Consider the following 22,807-nt stretch of genomic DNA (forward strand, 5'->3'; position numbering starts at 1 on the left):
GACAACAGGGGCAGAAACCAGGCTATAGTACAGCAGCCCTCCCCTGCGGCTGGCCTCCCTCCCCACCCGCTGAAGCCCTCAACTAGGAGTGCCCCATGGGAAGGATCCCAGTCTACAAAGTCAATTCTGAGCTTGATGACAAGCTGGGTAAAACTATATTGCTCAGCTTCCAGACCCTAAATTTACCTTTTTGTGGAGCTGCTTTTGACTCTGCCACTGACTTCTGGTGGCTTTTGGGCAGAAATCCTCCCTCCGGATTCCCACCCCCACCACTGGCAGCTTTTCTCTCCCGTGAAATAACTGTTTGGACTGACTGCCTACCAATTTCTTTTTCTCTGTGGGTGGCATAACCCAACGAGGAGCCCGGGCTTTGAGGCAACATTTTTTTTTTGATTCTACATCCAGCTCTGTGGCCCTAAAACCTTACTTAACCATTCTGTGCCTTATTTTCCTCATCTGGAAATGGTTTCTGGAGAGATTGGGTTAGCCTCTCAGAGTGCTGAAATCAGAGACTGTTGGAGAGACTGGGTTAGCCTCTCGGAGAATCCAAGTGCCTAAGCTCTCATCCCTAAAAGTCTAAGCGTGCATGAGAAGACCCTGAGGAAAGCTCAGTGGTGGTGGTGGTGTGGGGAGTGCTGATTGCCAAGTCAAGGTACTGTGTCCCCCGGCTGGGAAAGAGGATTTGGTTCAGAGTCTCTGCTTGTATCCCCCAGCCTTGGCACCAACCTTCCTTAGTCCTCCGGGGAGCACAAAAGCATAGGCTCCTGTGCTCAGCAGTGCTCAGGCAGGAGAGGAGGCTCTGAGCACAGGCTGTGGGCAGCGTGGAACGGGGAAGAAATAGCTCGGCCTCCACCTTTTACATGTCAGTGAGGAGTGGAGCCCAGGCTGGGTGCAGGTAGGTGAGCAGGAAAGGAGGTGACTTAGGAGGCAGGAAGCCAAGAGAGTGAAGGAACTTCAGTAGGAGAGGAACCTGAAAAGCCCTAGCCACCACTCATCTGTCACTACAGGGGACATGCAAGCTAACTCGTAAGAGCCTCCATTACCTGAGTTAGAAAATGGAGAGCCCTGTGTCCCTGTTTAATCCTGGAGCAAAGTAATGGATCTATAAAGCACACAGTCCAATTAAATGTGTTTGTATTGGTGACCAGATGAGGGGGACTGGGGGTGAAATCACCTGAGGTGTGTGCAGAGAATACAGAGGTCCAGGGAAGGGAAGGGGACTGGGGGAGGGCTCTCTAAGTCATGTGCTTTCCATGTCTCCTCACAGCTACACTTTCTACAAAGGAAGAAACTAGTCTCGGAGATCAGGACTGTGCCCAAGTTCACACAGCTAACAGTGGCAACGGTGAGATCTGACCGAAGCCCGCCTGGTTCTGAAGGCAGGAGTGTAGGAGTCTGCACCTGTGCCCTGAGTGCTGCCCAATGGCACATGCCAGTTCCCGGGGGCGGGGGGGGGGGGGGGGGGGGGGGGACGGGACCAGACTGGAGCCACAGGCAGCTTGCTGCAGTTGCTGTTTATTGAGACACATCACAGGCACAGACAGGGGCTAGGACATGAGGTGGCCAAGGTGACGTCTGGTGAGAAACTGAGGAGGTTGCAGGTCTCTGGGAACCACTGCTGCCCCCTCTCTCCTCTCCAGCTTGCCCTGAACTCAGAGCAGATCTGCTGAGGTGAAAAGTAGACATGGACATCCTACCTCTCTATCTAAATGGTCAGGTCACCCCAAGTCATCCAGCTGGTGGCCCTAACCTCCCTCCCATCCCACTGCATCACCAAGGAGAAAATCTGAGTAAATTTGAGCCCTTTCCCAAATGCAAATCATAAGAAAATTGTGCACTAAGAATACTCAGCTTCTGCTCCTGGGAAGGCGTGGCCAGCTCAAGGACGGCAGCCCAGCCCCGCCCACAAAACCTTGCTGCTAGTATCTCCGGCTAGAGGTCTTGACCGTGGTGGTCTTCCGCAGGATGGAGGTTCCTCCAGAGACCTGCCCGCCCTTGGCAGTGCCATAGCTCACGCTGGCACCGAAGCCACCCTTGCTGGCCGCGCCAGCCCCGCCCAGAGAGAAGCCGCTCCCGAAGCTAGTCGCTCCTCCTGCACTCACGGAGGTAGAGTTGCCAGTCACCGCTGCAAAGCAAAGGCTCTGGCTTAGTAGAGCTGTCGCCAGGAAGGAACAGGGGGATCCCAGAAATCCCCCCAAAGGACCAGAGCAGGGTAATGCGGCAATGCACTGGAAGATCACACTGCCCACCCCCTTAACACTGACTCTCCAAGAAAGGCCCCTTAGGACCTGGACCCGGAGGCAAGGGTGGGGAGGGTTGGGGAGGGGCCGGGAGGGTGTTGAATACTTACAGATACTGACTGCACTGGGACACTCTCCGGACATCCTAGGGGAAACAAGAGCCCGGAGTTGTCAGCGGTCTGCAAACCCATGTTTAAACCTTTCTCCCCTCCCCTTGCCTCTACATGCAACCAACTTGGTGCCAGGGCCTGAGGACAAGACCCAGAGATATGAGAAATAGGGGTATGCGCCAATCCAGGACCCAAGGCCTCTCATCAAAGCCTAAAGGCAGTTCTGCAGGAGGCTTTTGAAGCTTCCCTTCACTCCCACTTCCTGTAGGGACACTGACAGCACCCCACATTCCTAAGGACAGAATGTCCTGTCTTTCCCAAAGGAAGGAGTTGAGCCTGGCCAGGCCAAATAAACCTTGATTCTGAGCTGGGACACCCCAAAGGATATGGATAGTCAATTCCTCCAGGAAATGAACAGCAGAAACAGGGGAACTGGGAGTTGGAGGAGAGCCCTAGAGCACCACCACTATCCTCTGTCCCACCCACAGACTCCAGGTCTCCCCAATGTGTGCAGAGGAGCAGAGGGGCTGCCACCTGCTCTCCTCGCTCTCCAGTAGCTTGCGGTAGGTGGCGATCTCCACATCCAAGGCCAGCTTAACATTCATGAGAGACTGGTAGTCACGAAGCAGCCTGGCCAGGTCTTCCTTGGCCTGGTGCAGGGCTGTGTCTAGATCTCCAAGCTTCTTCTTGGCATCCTTGAGCGCCATCTCCCCACGCTGCTCTGCTTCTGCGATGGCGGTCTGCAGCTGCTGGCACTGCCCACGGGAAAATGGCATTGGCAACACCTTCCAGGGTCATCCCATTCATCCCTTTGCTCTCAAGCCAGAAGCCCCACACCCTACCCAACCAACCTGGGAAAAGCAGAAGGAGACATTGTAACTGAAAGGGAATTAATAAGAGAACTGAGGCAACCCAGAAGTCTATCACAATCCCTCCTTCAGATCCCCCCAGGGCTTTAGAAAAGGTAAAGTGAACAATGCAACCTGACTACCCAGCAAGTGCCGTGTTCAGGCCATAGAAGAAGCCACACTGTTCATACCTACACAGAGTCAGCACCATAGACCCTTCTGCCCCGCCCCCTGACATCCTGGAGATGGGATAGACTTACCGCTTTGAAGGAACTCATCCCACATGCTCTAGCACTTATACACACACTCTGTGACCTTTGGCAAGTCCCTTCCCCTGTCTGAACCCCAATCACTTGACCTGTGAGCCCCTTCCCAAAAGGAGCAGGTTGATCTTGATGGGTCAGACTTTGAGTTTCCCAGGCTGACCCTGTGGCCTACCTGCTTCTTGGTTGCATCCACTTCACTCTGCAGTCTCTGGATGGTGCGAGTGAGTTCTGCAATCTCGTTTTTAGTGTCTCGAAGGCTGTCCCCATGCTTCCCAGCTGTCACCTGCAGCTCTTCATACTGGAGGCCGAAAAAGTGTCAGTGACTATCAAAAACCTGCTGGCTAACTGTTGGCCTCAGAGCCCACCCTCTTCTGGAAGTCCTGTGAGAGCTGAGTAGACAAGGTCCCAGGGCTGGAAGGGCCCAGTGGACTGGGTCTCCCTAGGGGAGGAGGTCCAACCACCACCTGCACACCCAAGCTAGTCCTCTGCTCACCTTGGTCTGGTACCAGGATTCAGCCTCAGCCCGGCTCTTCTGGGCAATCAGCTCATACTGGGCTTTGACCTCAGCGATGATGCTGTCCAAGTCCAGGCTACGATTGTTGTCCATGGACAGCACCACATTGGTGTCAGACACATGGGTCTGCACTTGGCTCAGCTCCTAAAGAAACAGGAGTAGCTGCCACCAGAGCCCTGCTCCAAGCCTTAGAAAGAAGCAAGGGATGGAGAACAGGAACCTTGCATGGCCTCAGAGGGACATCCTAGGTTTCCTCAGGATCCACCCTAGAGAGAATCTACTACTGAAAAAGAACCTCCATCTCCTGGATGGTATAGGCATTCATCTTCACTGTTGATCCACAGGCCTCCTGCTGAGAGATCTGGGGCATGAGGGGAGTGTCCCTTCCTGCCCTGTGCCACTCTGGCTCAGTGCTAGCACATTCGCTGGTTTCTGTGAGGATCACAGAAACCCCCTAGCTAGCATGAAAGCTACTTCTGTGCCCCCGGGCAGGCAGCCTGCTCAGAGCCACCTGCTCCACCATCCATAGTGACCCTGATGATAAGGGAAGGAGAGAGGGCACACCAGAGCACCAGGTGCAAGGGGAAGGGGTGACATTGGAACCAGACAGTGACAAAGCCCGATGGCTTCAGACATCCCTGCACTAGACTATAATGTTCTCAAGATGTCCTGGCTTTTCTAGGGCCACCAACTTTTTATGCCTTGGTGACTGTGAATGTGCTGTGAGGATAACAGAAATTGAGGGCCTGTGATCTGTTCACTGGATCACAACTTCATTGGCTCCCAGAGAGCTCTGCCTCAGTCGTCCCGTGGCTCCCTGAGCTGCTACCAGACTGCCCTCAACTCCAGCTGGAAAGCTGCTTGCACTTCTGGTCCTCCTCCTAGACTTCCTGAGAGCAGAGTATGTTCCCTCCAAGGACAACTGCTGCTGAGCATGGTGGCTCCTCCCTGTGCTCACAGCGCTCAGGAGTCCAAGGCCAAAGGATGGCTGTAATTTGAAACCAGCCTGGGCTACAGTTGCCTAACAGCCTGGGCTACATAGTAAGTTTCCAAGGAGTAGGGGCTACAGTATAAGTCTCTGTCTTGAAAAATAATTTAAAATGTCTTCTGTATTCTAACTACATCTCTAGCATCTCACACATACAGCCCAGGACACTATGGCAGACACAGAGAGAGACAGCAACATTCTTCCCTTTCTGAGCAGCCACTGCGGTTCAGTTAGCAGCTTGGCCATGATGTGTTAAGATTCAGGACACTTCTTTTTCTTGTTCCATAGAGAGATTAAGTCACTTGCCCCAAATCAAAAAGCAGTAAGGGAAGCCTTTGTCAACTCCTTGGGAGCCTGACCTCAGAACCTGAGATAACTCAGACAAAAAAAAAAAAAAAAGCTAAGAGATGGAGACCATATCTAACTGATGTGGGATGTTGGCTGTGCTCTAAGCACAAGGCTGGAGAGAAATGGGTCACTGAAACTGTGGAAAGGAGAAGTGGCAGAATCTGGGAGACAAGCTATTCCTGGACTGCTGTGTACCAGCTAGGTAACAAATTACTGAGACTCAAAGAACCTGACATTCTATGTGTGTCATTAATGGTGGCTGTGAGGGTTCAGATCAGACATGGCCATGCTGGGTGCTCAGGAAATCCACTCATCTGCTCAGATTCCTCTAAAGGTTCAGGGGCCCCAAGGCCTCCTTGTCCCAGGTGACTCCTCATGGCCCTGTGTGCCTATTGTCCTCTGGGACACACAGCTAGCATCACCTCCCAGCTCCAGCACCCCAAACCCCACCCTCAGACCACCACAGAGCAGCATGTGACCTGAGTAGAATCCACCTGGAATTTGTAAAGCAACAGGACAGAAAGTCCCCTTCCAATAACAGCCTCAATGGTGACTGGTGTCATGATATAACATGGAGAGAAAGGTCCAGGTGTTCCGTGAAGCAGCACCAGTGAAAATAAACAGGAAGAGTCCCTTGGCAGGGGAAGCATGTGTCGCCACAGACACCAGAGGCCCTAAGGTGGAGGACAGTGGAGGGGTCCAGGCAAACAAGCCAGAGAGACAGAAGTAGAGTCCTAGGGGGAGCTGGATCCTTTGATGTCCCCAGTCTAGAGAGGGGACTCAGAGGCTGTTTTCATGTCAGTGAGACATTTAGTGAGAGCCAGCTCACCCTCCAGGTTTTCTTTAGATTTGACATGGCCAAAACCAGAACATGGAATTGAATCCTGAGTGCCAGATTGGCCACCATCACTGGCAAAAGAACCATTGGTCTGGTTCTCCTCCTTCCATGAAAGGAAGCCCTGATGGATGAAGAAGCCCTTTGACAGGAAGTGATCCCCTAGCTACCTTCTCTCTCTACAGCTTCATTTCATTCTCCTATCTACTCGATGGCCAACTTGCCAACTTCCTGCCACCCCAGACACTGTTGATGCCAAGTCCCTGCTCAGCTGGGCCCTTCCTGTGTCTGCTGCTGAAGTCCAGCTCTTCCCTAAGATCTATTGCAGGTATTGTCTCCTCAGAGGGCTTTCCTTCCTGACCTCCAGAGCCCCCCCCCCACAGCCTCCCTGTATGCCTTAGCACCTTGAGTCTGTCCCAACAGGGCTTTCCTCATTTCAGAACCCAGCCCCAAGGGCAGGAACTTTGCCTTACTTGTTATGTGGGAGGAACCCCATAAATGCTTGTTAAGTGAGCAAGGCAAAGCAGAAGAGAGGGATGCTGGGCGAGCCAGCTAGCCTTGTGCTTTGGGTAGAGCAATGCCAAATCTGAAACACTGAGAACAGATAATTGAGCTCAAGGGTAGACAGAAGAGTCCTCCCTCCTGAGAGACCACCAGGGGATCGCAGCAAAGAGACATGGGAAACACTCAGAATCCTTTATGGCAAGCTCCACCTAGCTAACTAGATGGAAGAAAGCAGAAGAGCCCAGCAGATCGGGAAACACAAGAGGGAATGGACACCGGGCTAATGTCTGCAGAAGACCTGGGTGCTAACTCAACTATTGCGTCACCTGCCTCAGTTCCAGCACAGAGAACAGTCTTCAGACTGGAAACAGAAACCAAGGTAGACTTGGAACATGTAAGAGAGGGCTTGGCATAGGCAACCTCAGAGTCTAGCCCATGGAAAGAAGATCCTAGGAGGCCCCGGAGAAGGCCAAGGAGATGAACACTGAGCCATTATCCCAAAGAAACAAGGATGAAGAGTCCAGAGCCCAAGCACAAATGTCCTGCTCCTCAGAGGGAAGAGATCAGGATACAAATTAAGAAATTCTAAAACATGGAAGGAGGCATGGAGCCACCAAGAGTTGCCTGAGGAAATGTGAAACCACCAAGCAGGTTCCATTTTCACACACGAGTGTATTGCTAGATAGCCAAAAAAACTTACCATGAACACTATCTGACCACACCTTTCCAGAAATCCCAAAAATAAGATGAAAGAGAGTGGGGAGATCACCCAGGCAGTAAATGTTTGTTATACAAGCATGAGTTAGGATCCAAGCAGCTATGTAAAAAGCTTCGTGTGTGCCTTGTAACACCATTGGAGTGAAGGGAGATGGATGGACCCCCAAGGCTGGCTGACCAACCGGTGAAGTACAGGCTCAGTGTGAGATCTCGTCTCAAAAAATTATGGTGGAGAGTACTAGAGGAAGAGACCCAAAGTCAACTTCTGCCCTGCCCCCTTTCATTGCAAATGATTATGAATATAATTTAATTTAAAAATAAGACAAGCCAGGTGGTGGTAGACCACACCTTTAAACCCAGCACTTGGGAGGCAGAGGCAGGTGGATCTCTGTGAGTTTGAGGACAGCTTGTTCTACAAGGCAAGTTGCAGGACAGTCAGGATTGTTACACAGAGAAACCCTGTCTCAAAAAAACAAAAAAAGAAAAAAAAGAAAAAGAAGACAGGGTAATGTGCCCCAGAAGACAGTATGTTAAATAGATTGGGGACAGGCCTTCATTATGTATAGTCCAAGTTGGCCTTGAACTTGGGCCTCTTGCCTCCACTTCCCAAGTACTGAGATGACAGTCATAAGGTTCCGCACCACCTTGGTTAGGTGGGTGTTAAAGTAGCTGAGGCGCTTCAGCCACACCATCTGGATTAATAAAATGATAGAATTTTGGAAAGTCACCAATGGAAGCTTAGGGCTCTGTTCTTAACCTTGATTGCCTTCTTGTCTCAGCAATGACTTATGTGGGACTGTTATCAGAGACCAAAACAGGAGGGTCTGGGTGAGTAACTTAGTTCATTGAGCACTTATCTAGCATGCACAAAGCCCTGGGTTCAAGCCGAGAGTGGTGGTGTACACCTGTAACCTTAGTCAACACAGGAAGATCAAGAGTTCAGCCACTTTCAGCTATATAGCAAGTTTAAGATTAGCCTGGGGGGCTTGAGAGATGGCTCAGCCGTCAAAGGCTAGGCTCACAACCAAAAATACAAGACTAGCCTGGGGTACATGAGTCCCTCAAAAAAATAATAATCATAAAAATATTTTAATTTAAAAGTTCTGAACAGAACATTTATCCAGTTTTTTTAAAAGGGCACCACTAACACATAGAATAGGACAATCCAGTTCCCAAGTGCCTACATGGCATTGCTTGATGGTACACACCCCAGCAGCAGTATAAAGGAGGAAGAGAGACATTAACTCTTGCATTTTGTATAAAAATTCAGCTAGCACAAGGTGTGGTGGACCATGCCTATAGTCTTAGTACTTGGTGGGCAAGCTGAGGCAAGAAAAAGGCTGTGAGTGTCAGACCAGAATGGATTATATAGCAAGGGCTTGTTTGAAAAACTAATCGCTGTAGATGGAGCTTAGTGGCACAGTACTTGCCTACACACACACACACACACACACACACACACATACTTTTCTTTCAACTACCCGATTATTGGAGAAAAGTGTGTGTGCATCGCTCTTGAAAGCATCCATTTGAAAATCTCCAGAAACAGTCTAAACAGCCAGAATGACAAGGTGGTATCTAAAACACAGTACACAAACTAAAGGAATGTTGGGATGCAAGAACAGATGTCCATTTGCCGTCCCTGCCCATCTGCTTGCTAAACACTAAGAGCCCTGTTGCTTGGCTTCTCATATCCCTCAGATTTTTGTTTCTTCATCCTCATAAGATCCAAGTCATCTTTTTCTTGTTTTTGTTTGGTTTTGTGTTGGTTTTGTTTGGTTTTGGGTTTGGTTTTGGTTTTATTGAGACACAGTTTCTCTGTGTAACAACCCTGGCTGTCCTGGAACTCACTATGTAGACCAGGTTGGCCTCGAACTAAGAAATCCACAAATCCACCTGCCCCTGCCTCCCAAGTGCTGGGATTAAAGGTGTGTGCCACCACCACCTAGCCTTAGTCACCTTTTTTTTTTTTTTTTTTTTTTTTTTTTTGGTTTTTCAAGACAAGGTTTCTCTGTGTAGTTTTGGAGCCTGTCAAGGAACAAGCTTTATAGACCAGGCTGGCCTTGAACTCACAAAGATCTGCCTGCCCCTGCCTCCCCAGTGCTGGGATTAAAGGTGTGTGCCACCACTGCCAAGCTTAGTCACCTTTTAACAGAGCTCTCAGTGGGAGCAACACCTGACCTCACAGTCAGTGAGCACCTTGCCACCTGGAGGATTCAAGTCGAAGCTGCATGACCCCCTGTCTGGATGGCACAGAAAGGGGTTTTGCCCTGGATGCAAGGTTAGCTGTGAGGTCCCTGCTGATGCTAGGAATATCTGCTTCTCTAATAAATTCCCACTAAGCTCAACCCTCTGGACCCAGTCTCCAAGGATCCCTGTCTCCTGGGATCAGTCCTGGATTCACTGAACTACCCACCACCCTACCTCACAAACCTGGAGCACAATCCCTGTTTGCCTATCCCTGCTGCCCCATTACAAACTGATCAGGCAAAGGGCACTGCCTCTACAGTTACTCTGTACCACAGTACCATTGGCTCTCAAATGGGCACAATGGTAGCACCCACACTATGGAGCTGTTAAGAGGATTATGCACAAAGATGGCCCAGGGCCTAGCCCTGTTGAACACATCTACTATATGAGAGGTAATACTCATTAAAGGGGCGGGTTCCCAACTTTTTTTCTCTTTTGAGACAGTGTCTCTCTGTGTCACCCTGGCTGGCCTGTAACATCTTCATAGACCAGGCTGGCCTCAAATTCACACCACCTGCCTCTGCCTCCAAATGCTAGGATTAAAGGCTTGTGCCACCAAGCCTTGCCCGGTCCTGTAGGCTCCAAACTTTTACCAGTTTAGTTACACTGGTGAGCTCACACCTCCGTGGGAGACTCTCCAGTGAGAAAGAAATGTATGCAAATCGTGTCTGTCCATTTGTCTCCTCACCGCCTCAAAGAGATGCTGCAGGAATTCGATCTCCTGGTTCAAGGTATCCACTTTGCCATGAAGATCCATTCTGCCCATATAGGCAGCATCTACATCCTGAAGACAGGGAGAGAGCAGAATGCTCAGACCAGAGTCCAGTTCTCTGCAGACCCACCCAGGACCCTGGCAGCCAAAGGACCTCCTCCCCTAGCTTGGCCATCCCCGCACACCTTCTTGAGCAACACAAATTCATTCTCCAAGGCAGTGCGCTTATTGATTTCATCCTCGTACCTGTAACACAGGGAAGGCTCGGGTCAGCTCAATCCAGTTCTGTCTTTTAGGCTGTGGGCTCACCTGACTCCCAGGAAGACTTGATAGGTTTCTCCCACCACCCAGAAACATCTTTGGGGAACAGTTCTTTAATGCTATCAACCAGTGAAGAAGCTGGGGTGATGTCTTTATTTAAACACTTTCTTCCCCTTTTTGAAGAAAGGGGCACCAAATTTGCACAATATTATGGCACTGTGGGACTGCCATCTCCTTGGATCTGAGCCCTTGGAGGCGATACCCGTCAGGACAGCTGTGTCGACACTGGTTAACCTCTGTCTCCACTTTCCACAACACACTGCCATTTGAAACAATTCCTGCCCAACTGCTTCTGCTGAGATGAGGGTTTAAAAATTGCCAAAGTCAAGTTATGGGAAAAGTGCTTTGTTGTTGTTTGTTTGTTGTTTTTGAGGCAGGGTTTCTCTGTGTAACCCTGGATGTCCTGGAACTCGCTCTATAGACTAGGCTGGCCTCAAACTCAGAGATCCCCCTGCCTTTGCCTGGGAGAAATTATTTTAAAATTACACTTAAATGTTATAAATATATGTATTGCCAACCATGTTGTAGGAAGATCATTTGGATCTCAATTCAAATGCTCATTTTTCTAAGTTTATGGTATTTATGGAGCAGCTGAAAATTCCAAACTAGGTATTCCTTGGGGCTGAGGAACTAGTATTCTGAACATTTTAGATATGATTGTGGCATTGTGTTTAAGTTTTGTTAGGTCGAGTTAGGCAAATGAACTATAAAAACATACCTGTCAGGGTTTGAATTAAGGTTGTGGGAGGAGATAAGGAACTTGTGACACAGTCATAAGAACATCCGATGTTGGTATTTCTCAAGAAGGGACTTTGGAATACCACCAAATGTAAGAAAGAACATGGGAGTGCCAGTGGCCTTCCTCAGTTTCTAGAGACTAGTGAGGGCCTTCCTCAGTTTCTAGAGAAGAGACCCCTGGTCTCCTGTGTCAGTTCTGGCTTTACACAGGAGAGGTGATTTGGCCAACCTCTCACATATACCTACGAAACATATTTATGAATAAAGTTACAAGATGACTAGACTTGCTTGGAGACAAAAAGGCAGGAGGCAGGAAAAGAGAAGGACAAAATGAGATTGGCTGAACCAAATGTCGATGACAAGAGCATGGGGTTTGGGACACTATTCTTCCTACCTTACAAATTAAAATTATGAAACTGAGTGCAGTGAGTGACTCACACATGTATTCCCTGAGACTGAGGCAGGGGGATCACCAAGAGGTCAAAGCTAGCCTGGGCTAAGGGTGAGACCTTGTCTCAAAAAGACAAATAATAATAATAATAGTAGTAGTAGTAGTAGTAGTAGTAGTAGTAGTAGTAGTAACAACAACAAAAATAAATAAATAAATAAATAAATGAAAAAATCACAAACATGCCAATACCCCAAGCCCCCAGCAGGGGTATCACTCCCTGGGTTGGGGGAGGGGTAGTTCTTTTCCACAGGGTCACATTATGTCTCTCACTTGTTCTTGAAGTCCTCCAGATTGTCTTGCACACTCCTCAGCTCCATATCCAGCCTCCCATGCTCGCTCTGCTTGGCATCCAGCTGCCTCCTCAGGTTGTTCAGGTAAGTCTCAAAGAAAGGCTCCAGGCTCCTGGCGACCCCTGCATTCTGGCTTTGCTCCTGCAGCAGGGCCCACTTGGTCTCCAGCACCTTGTTCTGCTGCTCCAGGAAACGTACCTAGCCAGGGAAAAAAAGGCTTGGTGGACATCCTCTGGAGAGCCTCGTCTAGCACACCGGGGGCCGGCATCATCGAGGCAGTGCAGCATCACCTACATCTCACTGGGAAGGGACAATCCTGCACAACCAACAGTCCACACAGACGGAAAAGACTCCGGAGTTAACAAACACGGCCCTGTGCTCATGGTATGTGAGCTGGTCACCTGAGCTAAGCACTTGGTTCTCTGGCTCACTTTCTCACTTGTCGTGAGTAAAACTGGATGAGGTCAGTGTTTATCCTGCATCAAAGTCAACTGTTAAAAAACATCAGAGAGATGGAGGGGGCTGGCAAGATGGCTCAGCAGTTAAGAGCACTGGCTGATCTTCTAGAGGACCCAAATTCAATTTCTAACAACCACACAGCAGCTCACAAAAGAACCAAAAGTCACCAGGGGAGAAGGTGAGAAGTGGGCGGCGTACCTCATCCTCTGTTATCCAGGTTCCACCTCCACAGCAACCCAGGCCCCAGTCACGTGACCAGGAGCTCTGTAGCAGGTGCACTTTGGTGCCCAAGACCATGCGGCTCTGCAACCTACTTCACAGTTACATCTCTGCTGTAAAGTACCTGTGTGATCCTCAGCAAGTCACAGGACCACTCTAAGCCTCTGTTTTCATACCGTTGAAATAGACAAAGCATCCCCCACCCTGACCCCTCATGGAACCCTGCGGGTACCACATGAGAAAGGGGATGGGGGCCTTCTGTGTTCAAAGTTCAAATCACAAACCCCATGAGTTATCCCTCAGACCTTCGTCATGACCCCACTGCCTAGGCTCAGAGCCCAGCTACGAAGTGCTGACAGAATGGAGCAAGAAATGCCACACAGTGGCACCAGGACCATCCCAGTCACCCTGTAGGTGAGACAGGACCCAGGACACTCGCAGAGCATAATAGTCAAACCGTATGGTGGCCACCCTCCTCACTGTCCACCCCAACCTGAGCTTCTCAGCTGGAACAGGGAACCAGAAAAGGAGAAGTGATGGGGGTTTCCTTTGTACCCCGTGTTCTGATTGTAACTGACCCCAAGGCTTCTCCTGCTGGAGAGGACAGACAGGATCCCAAGGTTTCAACCTGGGATAATTTGTAGGATTCCTCAGCCACGCCTGGTTGCCCACAGCTATAAAATGACACAAGTCATTAAGGGCCACCTCCCTAACGAGAACACTGAGGACCACACGTGTTTTGATTACGAGGTAAGGCTGCTGCTTAACGGTATGAAAGACTCCAACACAGTCAGATGGGCTGGGCACCTGAGACGCTCTCACAGCAGAAACCTCAGCCACCCCACCCTGCCTGCCTGCCTGGTGCATATGGCTAAAATTCCCTTTGCCCAGACCACCCTCCATTAGAGGTCCAGCTTCCAGCTCCCCTCCCCCAATTTTGCCCCACCCACCTTGTCGATGAAGGACGCAAACTTGTTGTTGAGGGTCTTGATCTGCTCACGCTCCTGGGTGCGTACCCGCTGGATCTCGGGATCTATCTCCACATTGAGAGGTGTCAGCAGACTCTGGTTGACAGTGACTTCCTGAATTCCCCCAGGGGGACAGACTGGCCCAAATGTCTGCCTGCCAGCCCCCAGGCCCACATAGGCCCCACTGCCAAAGCCTCCTAGTGCCCGGCCAGAGGAGGTGCCACCAGCCACACTGACGGAGATGTTCTTGCCTCCCAAATTATAGAGGCTCCGGCTGCCAAAGCCCCCAGAGCCGGGGCAGGAGCGGACCACACCGCCACTGCCGCTGCCGCTGCTCCTGGACATGGTCACCGAGCTGTAGCTGGTTCGCATCCGACTCCCGCCCCCTCCGCTGGCTGAGTTAGAGCTGAAGCCTCCCTTGGTGGAGTAAGTCTGCCGGGACACAGAGGACCTCATGACTGACAGCAAGTGGGGAAGCAGCTGGGAGCTTGAGGGAACTAGCACAGTGAGCTGCTGAGCTGCCAAGGGGCTTTTTATCTTTTCCCAGCGGGGCTGGCCCTGGGTTCCACATTCCTGCCTTGATTACCACAGGTGAGAGGGAGGGGCCTTGAGGGCCTGGAGGGAGCCCCTCTCCCTGAGGATATGGGAGGGCCTCTCCCAGCCATCACCCAGACTAGAGAGCTGCACCTAAGCAGAGACTACTCGGGGTGAGAAGCACACACCCCCACGCCCACCCCCAGCCCCCGCAGGCTCTCCTCATTTGGAACAGGATGATAGGGCTCCCACGGCTGCCCTCACCACCCAGTGGCTGACTTGGTCTCCTCCTACCCAGCCCTGATGGCCTGCCGTCAATGGGGCTCTGTTTTGTGGGGTTTGTCCCAGGGCCCTGTGGTAAGCCAAGGCCCCGGGGCCCAGGGCTGTGCAGGTGGCAAGGGAAGGCGCATTGGGCAATGGGTTGTGGAGAGAGTGCCCAGGCCTGCTCCAGTCCCACCCTCCCAGCCCACGGCCTCCTGTCTCTTGGCAGGTCCAGCGTGGGGGGCACAGGTGACAGCGTAGGGGTGGGGCAGCTGCTCTTCTGTCTATACTGGCAGGTGTCTGCTGGGTGGAAACCCTGTGTGGGGCAAAAAGGATCCAAGGACAAAAGGAGGGTCCCTGCCCTGCCGTTGGTATGGCTGGGCACACAATGTGGGTTGAAAGGCTTTGGCTCAAACTAGGCATGGTGGTACACACCTATAATCCCAGCACTGCAGAGGCCAAGGTAGGAGTATCAGAAGTTCAAGGCCAGCCTGCTTCCCATGAGATCCTGTCTTAAAACTAGAATATAAAAAGTAAAAGACAAAAAAAGAAAAACAAACAAAAAGAAAGAAAGAAAAAAGGAAGGAAGGAAGGAAGAAGAAAGGAAGGGAGGGAGAGAGGGAGGGAGGGAGGAAAAGAAAGGCCTGGTCTCCTCAGATGGGGGTATTATGCTTAGGACCTCACTTGTCTTTCCTGGGGCTAGAAGTGGGCAGGGAGCTCTGACCACTCCTAAGCTCTTCCTTGGTGGAGCCTTCCAGCAGAGCCCAGCCATTTTGGAGTATCTGAAGGTGTACATATATCCAAGAGGCCCCAGATGGTTCATGCTGTACCCCCATCACCTCCTTCCCTATCCACCAGGAGTCTGTATGCTCAGTTCCTAAGGACAATGACACTTTACATCATCTCCCGCTCTCTTTTCAGTTAGGTTTCTAGAACCAAGCACAGCCGGAACAGCACTGGAGAGACTTCAGATGCAGGATCCCAGACCTTGGAAGAGGGCCTCGAGACCAGCACTCCTCACCTCTTCATCATTCAGGTAGAGGAGAGTCCAGAAAAGTCAGAGACTGGCTTAAGGCAAGGATGGGGGCAATGTTTACTCTGCCAGGCTAGAGCTGGGATGCTCAGCCAGCTTGGACTCTAACAGAAGCGCAGGACCTCACTGAGGCTACAAAAGAGGCTGAGGGACCTTTCACAGGAAGTTCAAGTGGTCCTCGATTACTTGAAGCACTGAATTCAGCTCCTACCAGAGGTGAAGAGCCACAGAACTAGCCCCTTAACACCACCCAAAAGATTGCCCTCCCCACTCAGAGTTAGGATACCAGGCATCTGATAAAGCTCAACTCTCAACCTCTCTGCCTCCAAGCGCAGCCCACCGTAGAAGGCTTTGGAGAAACAACAGCCTTGGATGGAGCCATCATCTCCCACTAATCACCTCAGGCTGAGAGCACTTTCTCAGGCTCCCTTATCTCTGCCTGGCAGCGTGGGAGAGGAGATAGTTGTGAGTGGAGCCTAGCCTCCAGGCTGCCGTTGTGGTCCCCTAGGCAGGAAGATGATGTCAGTCAGTGCTGTGAGTCACTGTGTGGCTGGACTGGTGGGAGTCAGGCTGTAAACATGAACATACCCCACCCCAAAACTACATTCAGGCATGCAATTCATTTACGTGTTTACTGAGCACACTCTCAATGCCAGGCTTTGCACCAGGAGTTAATAAGCTGGTGGCAGATGCCTATGCAGCACAGGCCCACTCTTGGGTGGCAAAGGTGGTGTTACTCACAGACAGTCTCGCCTTCCCAGCCAGCCAGATCACCACAGGTCCAGGAAGGGTCGTGTGAGGTCGCTTTGCCTCTTCAGCCCTTACCCTCAGCTCTGTAGCTTTGTTGACACTTTTAGACATTAAACTCAAACCTTCTTTGGAAGTCTTTCTGCAGAGCACACACACACACACACACACACACACACACACACACACAGAGAGAGAGAGAGAGAGAGAGAGAGAGAGAGAGAGAGAGAGAGAGATTTTATGTAACCCAAGCTATTCTTAAACTCTGTGTAGCCAAGAATGTTAAAATGTTAAACTTTTGATCCTCCTACTTCTCAAACGATTAAGTGACAAGCATGTGCCACCACACCTGGCTATTACAGTCTCTTAAGAGGAAACCCCAGCAGGCAGTGGTGGTGCATGCCTTTAATCCCTACACTTGGGAGGCAGAGGCAGGAGAATCTCTGTGAGTTCAAGGCCAGCCTGGTCTATAAAGCAAGTTCCAGGACAGCCAGGACTGTTACACAAAGAAAACCTGCCTGGGGCGGAGGGGAGGGGACACCCTATACCTTTAAAACTAGTGGAGCTTATATGAATAATTGTAAACAGAAGTAAAGAATAAAAAAGAGTCATGAATCAAGCAACCAGGCCTCCAAAAGGCTCCTGCTGATACCAGGATCACACAGCAGCTCTGGGAAACGGAGGATCAATATAGAAGTGATTTAATGGCTTCTGTTATTAATTCACTGGCTGGTGAACCCCTACCAAGGTTCAGTCCATTGGCAGCACGTGCCTAAGCTTGATCCAAATCTGTGGCCTCCCACAGATGTTATGGAGGGAGTCCAGGGAGGAGGGGTTTCCAGAGGAAGGGGGAGCCCCAGCTCACTGCTGCTTCCACCATAGCTGCCAAGGGCCTCCAGCTCTGGAGACTCTCCTCTGCCTGATCCTTGCCAGCTAGCAGGAGACAAGAGATGGGAAGTTGAGCACTACTCCCACCCAAAGCACCGGCCAGAACAGCTGATAAGGGCAACTTGCATCCCTAATACCGAAAGGGCTTGGATGTGAACAAGATGGAAGACACAGGGCAAGGCGCCTCCAAGAGAAGTAGGACTCGCCAGCCTGGTAAGAACCATACGGAGTGCTTACTGTATGATGACCCGGTGCGGCCTGAGAACCTTCCTGCAGTGATGGCAGCCCTGTGCCTGACCCTGTTTGTGCTCCCTGGTCTCCGTCCTGCCTCGGGGCCACGCACACCTTCCTCACACCTGGGCACTGCTCTATCGTCTCCTTCTTCCAACCAGGCTGACTTAAGAAGAGGTCGGAAGGGAGGGAAATGTAATTGGAGTTTTCCTGCCTGGCCCAGTCAGGACAAATCTCTCTTACCCGCCAGTCCCATAGTCGCTCAGACCCAACCAAGAAAGCACACAGAAACTTATATTGTTTACAAACTGTATGACTGTGGCAGGCTTCTTGTTATCTACTTTTTTATCTTAAATTAACCCATTTCTGTTTATCTATACTTTGCCACATGGCTTGTGGCTTACCAGTGTCTTTACATGTTGCTTCTCATGGCAGCGGCTGGCGGTGTCTCCCCCCAGCCTTCTACTTCCCAGAATTCTCTACTCTCTTGCCCCGCCTATACTTCCTGCCTGGCCACTGGCCAATCAGAACTTTATTTACACAGAGCAATATCCACAGCACTTCCCCTTTTCTTTTTTTTTTTTAAGGAAGGTTTTAACTTTTACATAGTACAATTACATATAACAAAACAATTATCAAGCAAGAATTACAGTTACAATATTAAAGAAGATATCCTATCTATCTTGTATTTGTGAGTCTAAGGTTTTATATCTAACTTATCTTTTATCATAACTGAGGAAATTATAACGATCTAGTCTTTAACCACATCAAAGACCTCAGAAGGATATAATATTACCTGAGAACTGGGAGAAGGATGCAAGCATTTTTTGGGAGTCTTGCAGGGTAGACAGAGACAGCTGGCAGCCTGGACAGTCACCTAATGTTCCTTTGTAAAGTTGGGGCATTTGTGTTTAGCCCACAGGGCTAAAGTCTCTCGGTCACTTTTTTTAGTGTCCTGTAGAATGTCTGGCAGTTTTCTCTGTGAAGCAGGAACCTGAAGGACCATTTTGAAAGCAAAGTTCAGTGGTCACCTTTCTATGGGTCCTGCATGTCCAGTCGATCAAGCAGTCCAGGCGATCAAGCAGTCCAGGCAAGAACTGTTTCTTGCCCAAATGGCTATTTTTGCCAAGGTGAAGATAAACTCCATATGAAGTGTCTTCAATGCCCATCCTCCTCTCTGAAGTAAATTGGTGCTGCCAGGAGCAGACGTGTCTCACTGTCCAGAAAGTCTAAATTTTAAAAGTATTTTAAATGCCATATTCTGTAGGTCTTTGAAGTATTTGAAGATTACCTATCTATCTGAAATATGTCTATGTATACCTAGAAGACTTAACTAACATGGCTACGAGTATGATTATCATAGATGACTAATTATTAATCTATTTTTAATTATCCATTTCAATTTAAAATGAGCTATACAAACATAATACCTTAAATATGAGTAAAAATATGCACACAGTATAACAAAATTAACTTTAAGTTTGTATCAATAGACTAAAATCTATACCAATGTAAAACATTTTAAACAAGTTGTTCTTTAGAAGTAAGTTCCTTAATCTACCCTTTCATCCTATTATATCTGTATCATATCCCCTTTTTTTTTTAGAAAGAGATCTCATTTATAATTAAACTGCTTTAAAGAAAAATATTGGTTTTTCTCTGTCCCACATCAGAGGGCTCTTCTGATTTGGGACACAAGAATCTCTTAACCTTTTCTTTTAGCAATATGTCTGGGTTTAGAGAAGGAGTGAGCCAATTCCATCTCCAAAGCCAGCTTGATAATTTTGGGAATGTGGGCGTAGTTTTTCTCACTACTTCTTGCTGGAGAGGGGCGCTGCATCTTATGGGGACACAAAGAAAATTTTAGGATTATGGAGTAGTCCATGAGGGTAAACCTCTGAGCCAGTTGCCTTGAAACCATTCTGGATGTTGGATCATCTGGGCCATGGCGTCATCAGAGACCCTTCAGGTGGTCTTGGCTGATCAAACCTGATGTATCTTAATCTGGAACAAATCCACAGCCTCTGGCTTTCTGTGGAAACAAAAGCAGAGACTCTTTTCTAAAGCAACATATCCTTATATGCAAATTTTGAAGTCAAGGTACCTTTAAAATTTACATATTTGTTTAACTCAACAGCTTTTACGATCAAATCTTTTTCTACAATTAAAAATCCCAAAGACAAGACAAACCAGATTCTCTGTGTAAAATCCATCTTTGTAAGACTGAAGCGCCGCTGTGGCTGCTGGCTCCGCCCACCTCAGCTTTCCAACATGGCAGTGGTACAGTTTACCGCCAGCTCTGGGTCTGGAGCCATGTGTACCATCAACTATCAGAAGCAGTTCTATCAAAGCATTGCATAGCTCAGAAAACTTTTTTTTTTTTTAACTAGCAAAGGCTAAATCCACCATACAACAGAGTAAAGTGCCACTTGTAGACTCCTCATTCCCGCCACACTGCAGGTCCGAGGCACACACCAGGAACCCGCCATAGTAGCTCAAACCGGCAGGCTGCCATTAACTTGAGGGAGACAACTAGGAAGCTGTTTTTAGCTCCGTCTAGAATCTTTTTTCTCAGGTTTTAGGTGGAAACTCTTGCCCCACGTTGAGCGCCATTTGTAGTTGGAGTTTTCCTGCCTGGCCCAGTCAGGACAAATCTCTCTTACCCGCCAGTCTCACAGTCGCTCAGACCCAACCAAGAAAGCACACAGAAACTCACATTGTTTACAAACTGTATGGCTGTGGCAGGCTTCTTGTTATCTACTTTTTCTATCTTAAATTAACCCATTTCTGTTTATCTATACTTTGCCACATGGCTTGTGGCTTACCAGTGTCTTTACATGTTGCTTCTCATGGCAGCGGCTGGCGGTGTCTCCCCCCAGCCTTCTACTTCCCAGAATTCTCTACTCTCTTGTCCCGCCTATACTTCCTGCCTGGCCACTGGCCAATCAGAACTTTATTTACACAGAGCGATATCCACAGCAGGGAAATGTGTATTCTTGCTAGCTCCCACCATCCCAGGTCAGTTCTTCAAGGGGTCTCTACTCCAAGGGGAAACTACTCTCCGCCAGTGGCATGCCGCATGTCTCCTCATCTCTATCCAGGGAAGCTGATGTCTGCCCTTCCCTGGCCTGTCCTAGCCTAACACTGAAAGACTCCTTGGCCCCAGGTAACCTGAACCAGTCAGCTGGATGACTAGAGGGGTGGTGACTGCTTCCCTGCTTCCTGCTGTTGTTTCGAGTCTCTTCTCCTCCAGAAGTAATCCTTCCAATGAGGTCAGTTCAGCTCTCTAGGCCCTCACTTCCAGGGTGGTAAACCAATAAAGGGATCAGGGTTGTGAAAAGAGGTGATGGCTGTGTACAATTCTCCGCTTGGACTGGACCCAGTATGTGCTCCAGGACAACAAGGCCATGAAGATGTTCCTCACTGGGGTCAGGGCGATGGCTCAGTGGGTAAAAAGCACTGACTGCACAAACTTAGAGATCAAAGTTCGATTCCCATCCCCCACACCTGGGAAAGAGAAAATCAGCTCCCAAAGAGGTCACCTGACCTAAAACACACACACACACACACACACACACGCACACACACACACAAATAATAATAATAATAATAATAATAATAATAATAATAATAATAATAGAAGAAAGTTCCCTGTTTGGTTGGTGTGATGGCTCACATATGTAATCACAGTATTGGGAGGCTAAGACAAGATGGTCAAGAGTTTGAGGCCAGCCTGATTTGCCTGAATTACATAGTTTCAGGCCAGCTTGGAGAGTGAGACCTGTAAGCTCACATTTAATTATTTAATTAATGAACTGGAAGAAGTCCCCCACAGGAAGCACAATGGAAGCCCCCAGCTGTCAAGGACATTCTCAAGCCAACTTCTGTGGTCTGCTTCGGTGATATCTGTGCTTTGCATGGGTGTTTAAGCCAGGTGGTGGTGTCGCACACCTATAACCCCAGCACTCGGGAGGCAGAGCCAGGTGGCACATCTCTGAGTTCCCGGCTAGCCTGGTCTGCAGAGCAAGATCCAGGACAGGCTCCAAAACTACACAGGGAAACCCTGTCTCAAAAAACAAACAAACAAAAAGAACCCACCCCCCAGCCCCCAGAAAAACACCCCAGCTGGTTTAGACTGTGGGTCCCTCCCCAAGAACCCCCGAGCCAGGTCAAGGCTCTACAGTGGTGATGGGAGGGGAAGCAGGAGCCAGGCTTGCTGCCTGGGTAGCACTGAGCCTCAGACTAGAAAGGGGGACAGGACAAAAAGGAGCCTCCCACAAACCCACATCCCCAACACAGGGGTCTGAACTAGTGGCAGGAGGCCAGGCCTGGAAGGAAGCTCAGGCTCACAGGTGGGAGGAGCTTGCTGGAGGTGGTAGAGGTGGACAGGGCAGGGGAGATGTGGTGCTTAGGGGATGGGCAGTGCCGGTGTATGGCACAAAGCTGTGCACTAGCACACCTGAACACAGATTGTGAAGAGGGGAAGATGACAGGGGAACCCAATGCTGTAACACTGCACAGAACAGCTGGAGAAAGAGATGCAAAAAGAGGGAAGGGAAAGAAACCAAGTTGCACTCCTGGGTTCCAGTCTCCAGCTTCCGGTTAGGGCCTGTAGACACTCCCTCTCAATGAAGGATATTTAGACTAGAGTTAGAGTCTTGCCAAAACCTAGCCAAAAGATCTTCCGGGCCAGCCTGAAGACCATGGACAAGGGAATGAAAACAGCTGCTGGCTGGAGGACAGAGCCTATGCACCATGTGGGCCACATACACAAATGAGATGTGTTGGGGAATATTATTTCAAAGTGTGTTGCATTTTTCCTTTTGCTTTTGTTAACAACTCAAAGATGTGTTTGATTAATAAAATTAACCTGTGAGCAGGAGGCTGAGTCAGCAAGTAGCTGACAGGAAGTGATAACGAGGAACCACGTGTAGCAAGAGTTTTTTAAGTGGGGACTGAGAGAAGGATGTGGGGTTTTTTTGGAAGACACCACCAAAGGAAGAAGGTTAGCTACTTGCTATTCAGCCTCTCTGAGCAAGCAGAATTCCACCTAAACTGTTGAATTGTGAGTTCTTTAGACTTAGATAAGTTCCCTTAGTAGCTTTGGGAGAGTCGGTGCCTAAGGGAAAGACATCCCCTCAGGCCAAGGCCCTTGCAGATGAAGCCTTGCTTAAAGAGTAGCCACTGTAGATAATAAAAAACAGTCTGAGGGACCAGGATCTGTCCTTAGTGCATGCGCTGGCTGTTTGAATCCTTGGGCTTACACAGGGACACTTTGCTCAGTCTGGAAAGAGGTGACAGGACCTGCCTGTACTGAATCCACCAGGTTTAAATG

The 22,807-nt window shown here is 49.5% G+C and overlaps 1 protein-coding gene across 1 annotated transcript; it reads right to left on the minus strand.

Annotated features, from left to right (window-relative positions):
* Positions 1–1,506: 1,506 nt before the first annotated feature.
* On the minus strand, positions 1,507–14,340 carry LOC118597179 (keratin, type II cytoskeletal 79). The gene is made up of 9 exons (XM_036208488.1): positions 13,761–14,340; positions 12,113–12,330; positions 10,518–10,578; positions 10,309–10,404; positions 3,958–4,122; positions 3,637–3,762; positions 2,885–3,105; positions 2,351–2,385; positions 1,507–2,125 (listed from the first exon to the last, which is right to left on the minus strand). Exons 1-9 carry the CDS (start codon positions 14,232–14,234, stop codon positions 1,920–1,922), a joined length of 1,602 nt encoding a protein of 533 aa, XP_036064381.1. The 5' UTR covers positions 14,235–14,340; the 3' UTR covers positions 1,507–1,919.
* Between the last annotated feature and the right edge of the window lie 8,467 nt (positions 14,341–22,807).

The sequence above is a fragment of the Onychomys torridus genome, chromosome 16, assembly GCF_903995425.1.
Source record: "Onychomys torridus chromosome 16, mOncTor1.1, whole genome shotgun sequence".
Lineage (NCBI taxonomy): Eukaryota > Metazoa > Chordata > Mammalia > Rodentia > Cricetidae > Onychomys > Onychomys torridus.

Bases quoted from the DNA above. Each gene is read 5' to 3' on its own strand.
- LOC118597179 (XM_036208488.1), bottom strand. From the start codon at position 14,234: ATGAGGTCCTCTGTGTCCCGGCAGACTTACTCCACCAAGGGAGGCTTC. The intron at 10,405-10,517 runs GTGTGCGGGGAT...CCCTGTCTTCAG, and splicing joins AATTTGTGTTGCTCAAGAAG to GATGTAGATGCTGCCTATAT. The intron at 3,106-3,636 runs GTAGGCCACAGG...TCCCGTGGGCAG, and splicing joins TGGATGCAACCAAGAAGCAG to TGCCAGCAGCTGCAGACCGC.